At 41.6% G+C, this 16842-nt stretch overlaps 1 protein-coding gene across 1 annotated transcript; it reads left to right on the plus strand.

The window, feature by feature from the left end:
• Window positions 1-12305: 12305 nt before the first annotated feature.
• Window positions 12306-13304, plus strand: LOC137839367 (uncharacterized). Its single transcript, XM_068648486.1, has one exon. The coding sequence runs from the start codon at window positions 12306-12308 to the stop codon at window positions 13302-13304; it is 999 nt and encodes a 332-aa protein (XP_068504587.1).
• The last annotated feature ends 3538 nt before the right edge of the window (window positions 13305-16842 follow it).

Below are 16842 nucleotides of genomic sequence, written 5' to 3' on the forward strand. Positions count from 1 at the left end.
TGAGGATGGAGAACTACGTGTAGACAAACAAGTGGAAATCGAGTTTTCTATAGGTAACTACAAAGACAATGTTTTATGTGATGTAGTACCTATGGAAGCTTGCCACATCTTAGGTAGACCATGGCAATTTGATAAGAAAACCTTGCATGATGGTCTAACTAACGAGATTTCCTTCATCCACAAGCACAAAAGGTTTGTACTTAGCCCTTTACCACATTCCCATGTGGTAAAAAGACCAAATACAAATGAAACAAAAAAGGGATGAAGAGAAAATAGAAAAAGAGAAAACTTTTGGGAAACAAAAGGCGTGGGAGAAGGGTGTTCCTTCCCACAAGGTCATTCAACAAGACAAACACATTGAAAATACTCTTGGAAACATGCTTCTTGTTGAACAACCTAGCCTTACCTATTGTAAAGGAACACTTGCAAGCATGAGCACAAAAGGAGAGTCTTTAAAAGAAGCTTGCATAGATAAAGACTATTTCTCAAATGTGTTAGGATATCCCCCAAGAGAATGTCAAGTTGTCTATAAGCATCTACAAAAACCAATTTTTGTGTGAAGTAGTGCCTAGAACAACTTGTCATGTCTTATTGAGACAACCATTGCAAAGTGTACAAATTTTCATAAACAATGGTTGTACCAACGAGACTCTCTTTACACATTGGAGAAAAAGTCTACATGAAGGAGAACTCATGGGTCAAATTAGAGTTGATAAGACTCTAGAGCTTTTAAAAGGAAAACTTTTGTCACCCATGAGAAAAGAGGTTCAAAGGCATTACTTTAGGTACAATTCTTGTTTTCAAACTACACCTAAAGCAAAGTCTCAAGCACTCTTTACTCCTTCACCTTTTGTAAATGATCATTGGGAAGACACACAATTCATATTAGAGCTTCCTAGGACAACATAAGGTTTTAATTCCATTTTCATGGATGTGGATAAACTCTTCCTAAGAAAAGTGACAAGTCACCATGATTTAACTTCAAAAATAGTGATGGATAGAGCTCCAAAATTTGAAAACATAGCTCTTCCTTCTATGCTTTACGAAATCATGAGGGACACCCACAATTCTTGGGATAAGAATCCTTTTCCTATTGAGCATGCATACAATGGAGTAGTCCACAAGATTACTCATATTTCTACATTTGAAGTTGTATGTGAACCTAGTCCTCTTACCCTTTTAAAGTTGTTACCTCCTAAAGGAATTATGCCTAAAGGAAAAGTAACTACTATTGGAAATTTTAGAAAACATAAGAGGATTAGAGGACACATACAACCATCACAAGAGAAATATTGTGAAAAGTTGCCAAAAACAAAGGAAAAACAAAATGGCAACTTAGTGAAATAAATTTTCAAACTAACACCTCTAATTTAATTGATGATTTTCGTAGGTACACGTTTGACCCGGGAGGGCAATCCTAGCTCTCAAAGCAAGAGGCTGCTATCCGAGATCAAGTCTGCAAATCTGAGGATAGATCTTCTCAAAGAAGGAGGAGATGATGGACACCATCCAGCCACAACCATCCCCCTAGGAAGCAAAAGCATTGGATTTAAGGACAAATCCTTTTCAAGAGGGAGGGGATGATGGAGGAGGGCCAAGCTCACCTCACCATCGAAGCCAAGACCCAAGACTAGACCGTCTAGAACCATGTGATGAGCGTTTAGACTCAAGAAGAGAGCGTCTAGCCCATGATGAGGAGCAGCTACAAGAGGAGCGTCTAGGAGGAAGCCTAGACCCTCTAGGACCTATCACTAGGTCCATGACCAAACACCTTCATGCACAAATGGGTCCAGTCAGAGATTGGAGGGAGAAGAACGTATACATGCTACATGGAGGCCCAATAGAGGTGGCTTAGTAGTTAGTGTAGTGGTAGAAAGCATAAACTTGTCTTACATGTGATTTACCCTAGATTTTGTGCACATTCTAGAACTTTGCCTCACATGGCCGGCCATGTGCCCATGTGCTCCATGTGGAGGAATTTCCATTTAATTTTGCTCACATTTCATGTGGAATTAGCTTAGGATTTACGGCCTCCTTAGCCTATAAAAGGAGATGCCTAGCTCTTGTATTTGGAAGATTAATGAGAGTAATGTTATGTTGCCAACATTGTGCCATACATTGCTTTTCCCTAGTTTCTAGGATCTAATCTTCATCTTCATCACCTACCATAGGGCTGGCCGAACCTCCCTCCTTCCATACACATCATGCACCTTCAAGATCACCATAGCTCCTAGGAGGATCTTGCACATCTCAATCCATAGCTTCCGCACCCATTGATCATGATTCCGAGAAGAGCTCCATGAATTTGCCATCATTTCCTACTGGTACTGAAGGTGTGGCTTTTAAATCCATCTTTCTCAGCTATGTTCACTTCCTGGCATATCGAGGCTCGAGGCCTCCGGCCCCTACCATGCCGCCTCATTCCATGCCGCCCCCTCCACGGTCACTCCTACCTGTGGGTATCGGGGGGTGGCACCATCTAGGCCAAAGCACGTTCTCAGGACAACTAGCTACGCCGTCGAGGTGGGCGACGCCTGTGGCAATCGAGGCCCAACAATGGTCGACGCCCAAAGCTGGCGACGTCCGAACCTGGCGACGCCCAAGGCCTGTAGACACCCGAAGCGGTCAACACATTGACTTTCTTCTTGGAGCCCCTAGTGGGTCCTACCACATGTTGACTTTGGTCAACGCCCGAGTACGGGTCGGTACAGTTATGTTTATAGTCTCTAGGTTATTCTTACCATTCAAATTCCCATGTTTCTGAGGAACCGTTGTATCATTGCTTTCAATTTTAAATACAAAATTCATTTCTCAGTTTCTCTAATCATATGAAATAAGGAGAGAAGCTTTGCTTTCAATTATGAGTACAGAATTCATTTCTCAGTTTCTCTAGTCTTATGAAATAAGTAGAGAACCTTTCACTATGCTTTCCGATTATTCAATCTTCTCTCTGAAAACTGTTAAACATTTATGACTTAAATAAGTTTTAAATCCCCAATATTTGACCAATTTTTGTTTTAACTATCAACAAAAATTTGCTTTAAATTGGGTACCTAATAAATTAACTATTTTTGTATTTTATGTTATCTGTATCAGTTCCATGTGCCACATCATCTTGAGTGAACAAGTTTCTTCCATTCCGTATATTAAGATTACATCACCATATGATGCAAAAATATCTATTGTTATGACAAAAAATATTGAGGAACTAAAAGAAAAATATAGAATAATTTTAGAAACTTAAACCAAAGAAATGATAAGATAGTTTTGTTTCTGTTTCCCAGTTTTATAACTCTGTTTACTTTACAAGCTTGCTTGTTATTCAAGAATAATAGCTAAGGTTGTTGTTACTTAGCTTATCTCTTTGTAGAGATAATATTGCTACTAGTTTGATTTGGGGTTCTTGTTGTACATTTACATTTTTTTTGGGTGAAGGGTTGGGGCAATGCTCCAAATTTAGCCTTTTAAACCTCTAGAGTCCTTCTGTGTGTGTATACCCATAAAACTCCGATTGTTTTGCGCAATTTAATAGATTGTTTTAGATTAGAATTAATTAAATACTGAAATGCTATTGCACATGTGGTTCAACACTTGAAAAACTATTGAAAGACCATGCAAGAAGATATGCAACTGGAGATGAAATTTTCCTGGTATGTTAATGGAGTTTAATAGCATCACTTTGCTTCTTTTCCAAGGTCTGATAACATAGAAATCTTGACTAGCAATATGACACATTGCTTTGCCTGCCCACCTGCTATAATGTAACATTTATACTTATGCTCCGGAGTACAATTCGAGTGCAGTTCAACCAAAACGTCAACACAAATTTCTAAGAATTTCAATGTAAAACCTTTAAAAACTTAATAACTCCAAAGACACAGAAAAAATCCGCTAATATTTTAATCTAATAATAAATCCAACATAGTTCAAGCTTTTACCCAGACAAAGGGTTTACAAAACAACTTAATACTTAAGCCAATATATATATATATATATATATATAGACTTAGATCAATAACGAACCTAAGAATCAAGGATTAGGGTGAGCACAACCTAAGATACACAACTACACATGTCCCACTGTGTAAAATCTCTCTCCTAACTTCTCACCACTTGATATATTAATCTATGTGACTTAGACTATTAGTGAAGCAAGGGAACTTGTGTTATACCATAGGTTCCTTTACTTAATACACAAAACAATCGAGGATCCACATATCATCCCAAATTTGTGACCTTACACTTCATACACATATATGTCATGTCAATCATACTTTATTATAATGCATCAAAATTAAAAAATGATTCATAAAGCATAAATCATCCCATGACAATGGTTAAAGATAACAACTTATATTGAGTTCTAGTCATCCAAACAAGCTCAAATATGACTTATAAGAAGAAAGCTAAGAGAATAAGATACAACTCTTATGTAGACTTCAAGTTCTAAGAAAAATTTTACTTAGCTTAATACTTCAAAAATTACAATAACTTCAAGTTAACTGATAGCTTGACCTTTGCTCACTAAAACAATCATCGCTAGGGTTTTAGACCTTTTTAGGTGATTCCAAAGCCATTGTAAAGTTAACATAAAAAAACATTGATCCCTTCAGCGTCTACAAATATGTAGAGTGGATTTGAAAAAACAATTGATGCTCTCGGGTTCAAACCCGTTAGGCAGATGGGAGATCGGTTGAGCGATCTTTCACAGTAAAACTCACTTCCTCTCGGCCTCAAATCTGTTGGGCGGTTGGCGAATCTATTGAACTGATTAATGCAAAAAATTGAGTTCCAGAGAGTTTCAAACTGCTCACACCTTAAATTGGTGCTTTAATCTATACAAAAATTAATATAGATTTCAACCACTAACTATCATTATTCAAATTGTTCATAACAACCCAAAGCCAACAAGAAATAGTTACCTAATTTCAACTCTTAACCTCCCTATAACATTTCTAACTCTACAAGTTACTACTTGCTTCAACTTAAAACCAAAACATTTTACTACCAACATTGTCATCCACCATCTCATTTTCCAAGTTCAAGAATCAAGTTCACAAGATGAATCATTCCCAAATTACTAATCCAATAGTACAATTCATATACAAAATCAATTTCCAACCTAACATTAATATCAACAAATCTTCAACTTACATCAACATTATAAATAAAATTAAAACAAAACTAAATAAATTAACTTCCCTTACCTGGAAATGAATTGAAATTTAGGAAAGGATCAAGAATAAGGTCTCCAAAAACTCATGCACCTACAAGCTTTTAATTCCAAAACAATAAAAACACAAATTACAAACAATCTAAGGATTAGTTGAGAAGTATTAAAGGAAAAGAAAGAATAGGGTAAATCCCTTGTCTATATTGAACACATAGGGTTATGTTTATATAGGAAAAGAAACATATGGGCTAAGCCCATTGCATAAATATGAAATATCTAACAATATCTATAATATCTCATAATATCTAATTATATCTAATAATATCTAACACTCCTCCTCAAGCTGGTGCATATAGATCATATGTACCCAACTTGTTACAAATGTAATCAATCCTAGGCCCTCGCAAGGGTTTAGTAAAAATATATGCTAATTGATTATTTGAATTAACAAACTCACTCTTGATATCTCCTGATATAATCTTTTCTCGAGTGACGATAAAAAACTGAATCGGTTGTCGTAATTCAACATTGGCCAACACCCACCAATGTGAACGATGTACGAAGCTTTCATGGCCTTGCTTCTTTTTATAGAAGGTTTGTGAAAGACTTTGGTACAATTGCCGCACCTCTCAATGACATAGTAAAAAAGGATGTGGTTTTTAAATGGGGAGAAGAGCAATAAAAGGCTTTTGAGATTTTGAAGGAAAAATTAACTAATGCTCCCATCTTAGCCCTTCCTAATTTTACTAAAAAATTTGAGATAGAGTGTGATGCTTCTAGTATAGGCATTGGGGTTGTTCTCTTTCAAGATGGCCACCCCATAACTTATTTTAGTGAGAAATTGAAAGGAAGTCATCTCAATTATTCCACTTATGATAAAAAGTTATATGCACTTGTTAGAGCTTTGTATACTTGGCAACATTATCTTTTTCCTAAAGAATTTGTGATTCATAGTGATCATGAATCTCTGAAATATTTGAAATGCCAAAACAAGCTTAATAAGAGGCATGCTAAGTGGGTGGAATTCCTTGAGCAATTTCCTTATGTGATCAAACACAAGCAAGGCAAATTAATGTTGTTGCCGATGTGCTTTCTAGACGCTATACCTTGTTAAACTTTTTAGATGTTCAATATCTTGGGTTTGATCACATCAAGGAACTTTATCATGATGATCTTGATTTTTCTCTCATCTTTCAAGAGTGTGTTAAAGGTGGATACAAAGATTTTTTCTTACATGATGGTTTTCTTTTTAAGGGTAAAAGACTTTGTGTTCCCCATGGATCTATAAGACTATCTCTTGTTAGAGAAGCTCATGAGGGTGGGCTTATGGGAAATTTTGGGGTCACTAAGACTTTAGACACTTTGCATGAACATTTCTGTACATAGCTTCTGTGATAAACGTATAATATGTAGGAAGGCTAAATCTAAAGTCCATCCCCATGGTTTATATACCCCTCTCCCTATCCCAACAATGCATTGGGTTGATATTTCTATGGATTTCATCTTAGGACTACCCAAGACATCGAAGGGTAAGGATTCCATCTTTGTGGTAGTGGGCCGTTTTTCAAAAATGGCTCATTTTATTCCATGCTGTTGGGTTTAATAGTGCCAAAGTTCAAGAGGGGGGGTGAATTGACCTTTTAAAACTTTCTCGCAGAAACAGTGTTTAACACAGTTTACAGAAAATAAATCGATTTATGTGAAAATGAACAGATTTATTTCGGCACTGTTTTTGTTTGAAAAGCGTTTATACAGCAAGGTTAATCACAAGGTTATGCAGATAGATTTTCCAGATGCACACACACTAATATTAGATTTGAAAAACAGTGAAACACAAAACAACAAACTTCAATTTCAAGCAAATGATTAAGGTTCGATTGACAGCATGCCAATTAATTGAGCAACCTTTTCAATCAACCTGTTCTAGTGGCTTTTAACAAATTATAAGTGTTCTTCTTGAAATCAAACAGTTTTCCAGAAATTAAGAATAGTGAATCACAGAACAGCAAGCTTCAATTTTAAGCAATTGATTAAGGTTCAATTAATAGCTTTGACAATTTCTTGAGCAACCTATCACAATCAGTTTGTTCCAGTGGCTTTCAACAAATTTTATATGTTCTTATCAGAAACTTAATTGCAGAGATTGAGAGAGAATGAACACAGGGCAGTTATACTGGTGCACTCAACTGAGCTACATCCAGTCTTCACCTAAAACCAAGGTGAAATTCACTAAATCACAACACAAACAAACACAATTCCCACTGTTCTTGAAACCTACAAGAACTTAGGTACTCTTGCTGAAAAAACCTATTTCAGCTCACACACACTCTTCAAGAAAACCTATCAAGAAGAGTGTTCAACCAAACTGTTACAAGAAATGAAAAGTGAAACGACTACACTTGATTGAGGATACAAAGATCTGCCTTAAACCAGTAGGCAAGATTGCTAGAACAGTAGCAACACCTCACACCAAGCTTTTGGAACCAAACCAAGAACAAACACTTTGTGATTTTCAAAATCTTTGAAGAACAAATGCTAATCCTTTGTAAACTCTTAATTCTCTGCTGTCAAACTTGTTTTTGCAAATGTATGAACGATGTTTAAACTCAAACAAGTTTTCATTTTATAGAAAACCAACTTATAACAGAATTTTGAAAAAAAGTTAAAGCTGTTATAAAATGAACAGATTGAAAATAAAATGAACAGATTTATTTTCAAAAGCAGTTAGAGAATTTGTTAAGTGAGGAGACTTAGTCAACCATTCTGGTGCAGAGATAAAACTGAAAAACGTTTAAGCTAGATATGGCACCAGAGACAAAAAGAATTTATTCATTTACAGATGAACAGATTTATTTTTCAAAACGAAAATAGAAAAGCTTAACTGTTTGAAACACAGTCGTTTTGAAAGATAGAAGACTTAGTCAAAATACATGATGCACAAAATCTAATTTTCTCAAGACTTAGCCAAGGCATCAGTGTAAAAATGAATCTGCTTATTTAGAAAAGAACAGATTTATTTTTATGCAGTAAATGTGTTTTTTGTAAAACATGTGAAAAACAGTTTAAGAAAACTTATGCTTGTTCTTGTGACATGGCCAGTGGTTATGAGGTGAGTTACTCAGCAAAAAGGCCACTCTTAGACAACCTCTAAGCACTACCTAAGACATACTTAAAGCAAAGCAAAATACACATGAAATGTACATAGAAGTCTTCATCAAACACAATCTTGAAGGGGCAGCAACCATCTTCAACACATGCCATAAAGTGGATGATGCGTGTCATATTGCAAATCTCTTCTTTAAGGAAATTGTTCGTTTACATGGACTTCCTAGAAGTATAGTATCCGATAGGGATTCCAAGTTCTTAAGTCAGTTTTGGAGGACCTTATGGGGGAAACTTGACACAAAACTTTTATTTTCTACTACTTGCCACCCCCAAATCGATGGTCAAACTGAGGTGGTCAATAGAACTTTGGGCCAAATGTTGCGATGCTTTATTTCTGGGAATCCAAAGGTTTGGGAGAATTTACTACCACATGTTGAGTTTGCTTATAATAAAGTAGTAAATTCTACCACATCCCACTCTCCTTTTGAGGTTGTGTATGGGTTCAACCCCTTAACACCTCTAGACATTCTTCCAATAGTTGTACTTGATGATGTATTATGCAAGGATAGTTTTGAAAAGGCTTCTTTTATAAAAGATTTTCATAATGACATCAAGTTACAAATTGAGAAGAAAGATGGCAAGTATGCTGAACTTGCCAACAAAAGGAGAAAGGCATTATTGTTTGATGTTGGTGATTGGGTTTGGCTTCACTTGAGAAAGGATCGTTTTCCTAATCAAAGGAAGTCCAAACTTATGCCTCGTGGAGATGGACCTTTTTAAGTCCTAAAGAGGATTAATGATAATGCTTATGAGTTAGATATGCCTGATACGTTTCTTGGTAGTCATACTTTTAATATTAGTGATCTAACTCTTTTTTCTGTAGGTCTTCAGAATTCGTGGTCGAATTCTCTCCAATTCGGGGAGTATGATGGAGATCAAGAAGAACAGAATCAAGTTGAAGTTCAAGATACTCAAAGACACATTAGCTCATCATCCTTTATACCTCAAAGGATTACAAGGAGCAAAGCTAAGGAGTTAGGTAGTAGGCTTCAAATGTTTTCTCTTTTTATAGTTTCTTTTGTATAAAATTGTAAAACATATAGAGTAGTGTTTAAGAAGGTGCTAAAGAGGGAAACCTAAGTCACCTCCTTTGTATAACACCTTTAGGCACTAGTTTTTACGAAAGATCTAGAAATGTGCCTCTTCACTCTCCTTTAGGCGCTAGAATTGGAAGAGTTAGAAGGTCACGTTTCAAAGCTTCTCTTGTAAGCTTCCCTTGTACTTGTGACTGGTCCTCCTCATTACAAAAGGAAGGCTTAGGTCTTTGAAATGATAAGATTGATTTTGTGAGTAATGAACCTCTACCAAATTGGTGAGTGAATTGAGAGAGACTTGTGTCTTCTTCTCTTCTAGTCTTATCTTGAGTGAATTCTTGGTCTCTCAAGTGGCGGCAACAACACTCATCTTGAAGCCAACCATCCTTCAAGTGGCGTGCACATTTCCAAGAGCTCAACCACATAAGTTTCCTTGTCCTTTTCATCTTCTTCTTCCATTTCCATTCCAAAACAAACTCTAAAACATGTCTTTGTTGTTTCTTGTTATTTCAATCGGTAGAACTTGTTTGTCTTGAGCTTATATTTGGTAGTTTCATTAAGTTTGTTGTTCTTGTGGTTTTAATTGTGTTTCTTGGAGTTTCAATCGATGCTTTTGTGTTCTTCCTTGTTTCAAACGGTTCAAATGTCCAAAAATGGGTTTCTATGTGAGTATGGCTTGGTTACTTGTGTTTTGGTGAGTTCTTGAATGATTAAGAACATGATCCAATTCTTAAAAAGTGCCTAATCATATTCCAACTCTTATTGAATCCATAACATGTTCATATCATATCTCCATCATATTAAATTATTATTTAATAATAATTTTTTTATCAAATTATTTTCTATTGTTAATTATGTTATATTTTTTTGTTGTAGTATATTTTATTTTTCATTATTACAGAGTTTTTAATATTAAAAAGTGTACCGCCCTGGTAGTCGGAAGTGATGACGTGGCACCAAGCTACAGTATCGGCGTGTTGACGAGACGCCAGGTTGGCAGAAGCGAAAGAAGTCGGGGGGCTCGTGAAGTCACCAGTTCTTAAGTTGGTGTTCTCCGATCGCCAGCATACCAGAACCGGCGATCACCGGGTTAAAGATGAAGTCGCCAGATGTAAACTCAGGCGACCAAGTGATTGGGGATCGCCAGAGCAAGCACATCGCCGAAGATGAAGGTGGTGCAGATTATGAAGGCGGCCGGCGAGACCACAGGGAAGGTGTACGAAGGCACCCTAACTCGCCGATTCCAGTAGAGATCGCACTCCCAAGTTAGCTATGCACTGGGCAGTACCATGCATAAGTAACTTAGCCAAAAGAGAGTCAGAAGCAGCGCCCAAGTCAAGGAGGCTCCAGATGATGGCACGTGTACGACTGGATGCGAGCCACGTGTCCAACTGCGTAACTGCCAGGAGAGAGAAAGTAACCAGGTATAAAAGGGTTTCCCAACGAACTTTCGAGGTACGCACGTTCAGATTGTATTCTTTACGCTTGCGAGTTCTTGAGCATACTGTGAAAGAGAACATTGCACGGTTCCTTGAGAGTTCTTGAGTGTTTGCTCTTGAAGTATTTGGTGGTTCAGTCGCTGACTTGGGCGTTGGAGTGCGATCGGCCGCAGCGGCGCCGCTCTGTTCTTTTGCAGGTTCTTGAGGTGGATCGTGACGAAGGACGGAGGTTGAAGCGGTGCGCACGTCGATCCAAGTTTGACGAGGCAAGTTCCAACGTTCTGGTCAACAGGCAGGATCAAAAAGTAATATTTTTATTTATTTATATAATATCTGATTTATCTTTTGACCATAGTTATGGTGGGGCCTCGAAGGCTGGGTCTACGAGGAGGACGGGCAAGTGTCTCGCGAAGCACGTAAGTCAAGGTAGCCGAGGTGTGGGCAACATCGAGGCGAAGGGCGAGGAGGCCTCGGACCTTGGTGACTCAAACAAAAAAGATGGGCCGTAAAAGGTGGTTTCCAAGCCACACTCCAATTATCAGTAAGGGAGAGGCCTAGATCACGTGGTGTCCTTGTATGGGGTGTGGATGACGCGGTAGGATGTAACACAAACAAAGAGCCAATGGGAAAGAGACGACTCGGAAGGGTCACGTTCCAGGGGTGATTTGGATGCATGGCAGGTGAACAGCTAGGGCACTCCCAAGGCGGATGGCCCCATAGATTGGGTGCATGAGTTGGCACCCAAGTGGTCATCCCGTGGGAGGTTGCACTCCAGTAAGGGAGTCTTACGCGCTAGATGGCCCTAAGAGTGGGTGATAGTGACGCTAAGGCACACCTACAGTAAACCTGATTACAGTTAGCAAAAAAGGCAAAAACCGTAGAGTATATAAAGGGTAACAACAAACATAACAAGGTACGCAATTCTAACGCAAAGTAATACACAAAGTAAGAATACACACACAGAGCTCTCAGAGTTAAGAGTTTTTTTTTTTTGATGTTTCATAGCACTAGGTTTGACTTGAGCGTCGGAGTGCAAACGACCATGAGGGTGCCCTTTGTCTTTGTGTTTTCAGGTGTTCAATCGGAGGAAATGCACGTGGGAACGCAGAGGATCTTGGACGCGAGATTGTCGTAGACGCACGAAGACATTTTAGGTCAACCAGTAGGAACATTTGGCGCCCACTGTGGGGCCCGATCTAAAACAATTGTCCCAACTGGAAGAACTGAGAAAGATTCATCAAGATCCATCAAGAATCGATTAAGATGAGAAATACAAGGCAAGGATCTGCTGCGCCAAACGGAGGCGAAGGTTTTACCCTACAATAGGTTATGGAGATGATGCAGGGCCTTTAAGAAGTGATGGCAGCGTCAAGAGCTGATCAAGAATGCATCCAGATTGATCTGGCTGCGTCGTAAGCGAGAAACGAAGAACTATACCGAACCAATGAAGAGTTGTGCCGTGATTTGCGAAATCAGGCAGGGGATCGTGAAGCGATGGAACAAGAGTGTGCTACACCTCCTAGGGAATTCCCCATGCCTTTTTCGCAGGAGATTATGGATGTTGTGATACCAGCTACGTTCGTGGGACCGAAAGCCACGTTCACAGGGATGAAGGATCCAGAGGCCCATCTCACAACTTTCCATATGCAGATGATGCTGGTTGGTGGTTCTGATGCGGTAAGGTGCAAATTGTTCATGAGCACGCTGGTAGGGACGACGATGGATTGGTTCATCAGCCTCCCTGATGGCCACGTGACATCGTTTGCCCAGTTGTCAAAGTTGTTTAGGGAGCAGTACATTGCGAATCGCGCTCCCCCACCCAACTCTTACGATCTTTTCGATGTAAGACAATACCAGGGTGAGTCGCTGAAGGAGTTTGTTAACTGTTTTGGGGCGCAGGTGGTGAAGCTTAACACCAAGGACGAGACTATGATGGTTCACGCGTTCAAAAAGGGGATTTGTCTAGGACCTTTCAGTGAATCACTCATCAGGAGCCGCCGCAAGACCTTCGGTGAAATAAGGCGTCGAGCGGTGGCTCATATCGCAACAGTGGGGGAGGTTAATGAGAAATGCGCGTGTGTTGTCCCCACGCGCCCACGAGCTCCGGCGTGTGCACAACCTATGCGGGTGCATGAGGCTGCAACGGAGAAGAGTGCCCCCTTGAAGAAGCAGCCCTACGAGCCTCAGAAGCTTCAGACTAAGGGGCGTGCAAGGGAGAATAAGCCTTTGGGACATAATTTTGTGGTAAAGCTGAAGGATTTGATAGTTGTGCCCAACATAGAGGAGAGGTTTAAGATGCCGCCCAAGACTGATAAGAAGCTGGGACCTCACAAGGATGCTTGGTGTGAGTTTCACCAAGCATTTGGCCATCCCATACGCAATTGCTTCACGTTGGGACACCAGTTGGATGAGCTGGTGAAGAGTGGGTTCTTAAACGATTACCTGGCGGAGCCACAGAGAGCTGAGACCCCAGCAGCGTCAGGTGAGGACTAGGGGCATGAGATGCCCGTTCATGGGGAGATCCACACCATCTCAGGGGGTTTCTCAGGTGGAGGGTGCATTGGTTCTCAGCGCAAGAAGTATGCACGGTCAGTAATGTCAGTGGAGGCGCAAGTGGCAGACGATGTCCTCGACGTCACCTTACTTTGACGAAGGCCGACCTTCGAGATGTCGTCCCCTATGACAATGACCCTATGGTGATTTCTGTAGTAACTGCAGGGAGGAAGGTGCATCGAGTGCTGGTGGAATAAGGCAGCTCAGCGGATGTGATGTTTTGGTCCACCTTTAACAAGCTGCAGTTGTCTCTCGACCAGCTGAGGCACTACATTGGTTGCCTGTACGGCTTAATAGGAGACCAGGTGGAGGTGCGGGGGCATTTGCAGTTGAGGACCACCTTTACGGATGGCGTTGCATCCCGCACGGAGAACATAAGGTACTTGATGGTTAACACTCCCTCGGCCTATAATATTCTGTTGGGGAGACCAGCTTTGAATAGGCTGACGATGGTAGGATCAACACGCCATATGAAGATGAAGTTGCTAGACTTGAGCGGGAAGGTGATAACCATCAAGTCGGACCAGCAACAGGCTAAGAGGTGTTATGAAAATAGCCTCAAGCCCAAGAGTTGTTCATGGTTACAGAGCGCCCTTCCAACAGAGATGGGGACGCCCGTACAGAGATCTCCCGTGCAGAGAGCGCCCGGGAGAGGCGACCCGAGCCCATATGGGATATCGTGGAGAGGTAGATTGGGGGCAGAACGTTCAAGCTTGGTAAGTCATTGGACCAAGTGGAGCAAGACCAAGTTGTTGGGGTGATAGCACGACATCTGGACGCTTTCGCATGGTCCGCCTCAGACATGCCAGGCATAGATTCAGATTTCCTGTGTCATCGCCTCACCATGGACCCCAAGGTCAGGCCTGTCCGCCAGAGAAGAAGGAAGTTCAATGAAAAGAGGCGGCAGGTTATAAAGGAAGAAACGAAGAAGTTGTTGAGCGCCGACCAAATAAGGGAGATCCAATACCCTGAGTGGTTGGCCAACGTGGTCTTGGTGAAGAAGGCCAACGAGAAGTGGAGAATGTGGGTGAACTTCACCGACCTCAACAAGGCATGCCCGAAGGACTCGTACCCCTTGCCGAGCATTTGCCACGATAGCAAAATACAAACTGAAGTTGAAACCCGAGAAGTGCATGTTTCGGGTGGAGGAAGGTAAATTCTTGGGTTTCCTACTCACCAAGCTTGGGATAGAGTCAAACCCCGGGAAATGCACTGCAATCCTTGCAATGAAAAGCCCAATCTCAGTGAAGGAGGTGCAGCAGTTAACAGGGCGGATGACCGCTCTGTCCAGATTTGTATCAGCTGGAGGGGACAAGGGCCACCCCTACTTCCAGTGTCTAAGGAGGAATAACCGGTTTGCCTGGACCAGAGAGTGCGAGGAGGCATTCCTGAAGTTGAAGGAGTATTTGGCTAGCCCCCCATTGTTGTGTAAGCCATAATTGGGCACGCCGCTCCGTTTGTACTTCGCTGTGATGGAGCGGGCGATCAGTTCGGTCCTTGTACAAGAGTAGGATCATGTGCAGAACAAGAAATTGTTCCATAAAATTTCAACAAGAAATTGTTTTTGGAAAATGTTCCAGAAACTTCCTGCACTCCAAAGCGCCTCGCTTTCCAGATTAACAAAATTTTAGTCTAGTTTCCGCAATTTTATTCGGAGTTCATATTACACTGAAAAGTTCTGAAAACACGTACACAAGTACTTTCATATGTCCTTTGTATCCAGTCAGGGAGACACATCCAAAAGGAAAACACAGAAAAAGATCCGGTCGGTCATCGGTAGCTGATGACGTCAGCAAAAGATAATCACGTGGGCCACTTGTAGGGTGACACGTGGACCAGGTGACAGAGAGATCAGGGAGCAGATAACCTAGAACGGTGATCGGAGGTCATCCAAAGAGGTGATCGGTGGTCAGTAGCCAAGTGGCCACCGACAGATCAGTCGGCAGAGAAGTCAGGGGACAGATCACCCAGAACGGTGATCGGTGGTCAGTAACCAAGCGGTCACCGACAGATCAGTTCCCAGATGAACACCTGGGGACAGAACGCGAGAAGCAATAGAGCACCGATCAGTCATCGAGTGCATGGTCATCGGGGGCTCATGTTACACGCAGTTAAGCTGGGACTGAAGTTCCCAGCGAGAGCGTTACGCACGGACCTCGCATGAACATATCTCAGAGAATCGTGCATGAGAGTGGCCTGAGGGAGCTAGCAAATCGGTCAGTGATTGGCAACTCCCTCAACCCATTACGTGCATGACATCGTGAAGGGGAAATCGTTTGCGCAGAGAGCAATGCTTGGTGAGTGTGCCTAGACCAGCCACACCTGGCGTTCTCCTGAGAGTATGCGATTTACCCAGATAATAGGAATGCGCTAAGTTACTCCGCAAAGGAATAACTTAGACACACAGAGAGAAACGCTAGAGCCCTTCAAGTAGTGACACGTGTGTGGTTAGTTGCATGCCTCCACGTGTCATCATCTGAGAGGGGCGCGGTCCAGACACAGGTGCACTCCGTGCCGTTAAAGGTACAGACAAGTGCAGACACTCACGTTTTACTGATTCTGGAGGTACGTTGCCACAGAAAAGCGCAACAGGGTTCTGACACATGCCAGAGAGGCATAACAGAATTCTGTTAGGCGCAGATACAGAAGGAGGCATAAAAGAGAATCAGAGTGAGATTCAGGGGGAGGTTTTTACACACATTACTACACAGTTTTTCTTATTGGTGGTTCTGTGATCTAACTTGATCGTCGGAGTGCAAACGGCCGCTAGAGGCGTCGTCTGTGTGTTTTGCAGGTCGCGTTTGGAGATCCTAGAGAAGGTTCTGAGGGTGATTTTGCAGATAACACAGTCGCGTAGATGGGGGTAGGGAGAGAGCTACGAAGCGATTCCTCCACGCTCGAGTTGTCGGCAGGATCATTTGGCGCCCACCGTGGGGCTCGTATAAAACGTGACTCCCAACCATAGTTTGTGTTTGTGGTGCTTCGAGTGTTTTCTGTTCAGCTGCTCGCTGTCGCAGTCGACTCCTGGAGTTTTCACCGTTTGTTTGGAGTTCTTTGAGCTGCTGAGTTTGCTGAGGAAGGATGAGGACAACACGCTCCAGTTCAGTTGCGCCATCAACCGACGAAGATGCCGTGTCCATGACGCAAGTGATGGACATGATGAGGACACTGCAGGAGAACGTGGCTGCATCGCGTTCTGAGCAGGAAAGGATGCACGAGGCACTGGTGGCCTCGCAAGCAAGGAACGAAGAGCTCAACAGAATCAACGAAGAGCTGCGCAAAGCCCTTCAAGAGCGGGAGGAGCGTGCGGCAGGGGACAGACCCCCATCCCCACCACACAGCTTTCCTATGCCATTTTCCCAAGAGATCATGGACTCGGCTAACACTGTGGCGGTGAAAGCGTCTTTCACTGGGTGGAGGACCCTGAAGCCCATCTCACGGCGTTTCATACTCAGATGATGCTTTCAGGGGGCTCAGA

The sequence above is a fragment of the Phaseolus vulgaris genome, chromosome 3 (assembly GCF_000499845.2).
Source record: "Phaseolus vulgaris cultivar G19833 chromosome 3, P. vulgaris v2.0, whole genome shotgun sequence".
NCBI classification, from domain to species: Eukaryota; Viridiplantae; Streptophyta; class Magnoliopsida; order Fabales; family Fabaceae; genus Phaseolus; species Phaseolus vulgaris.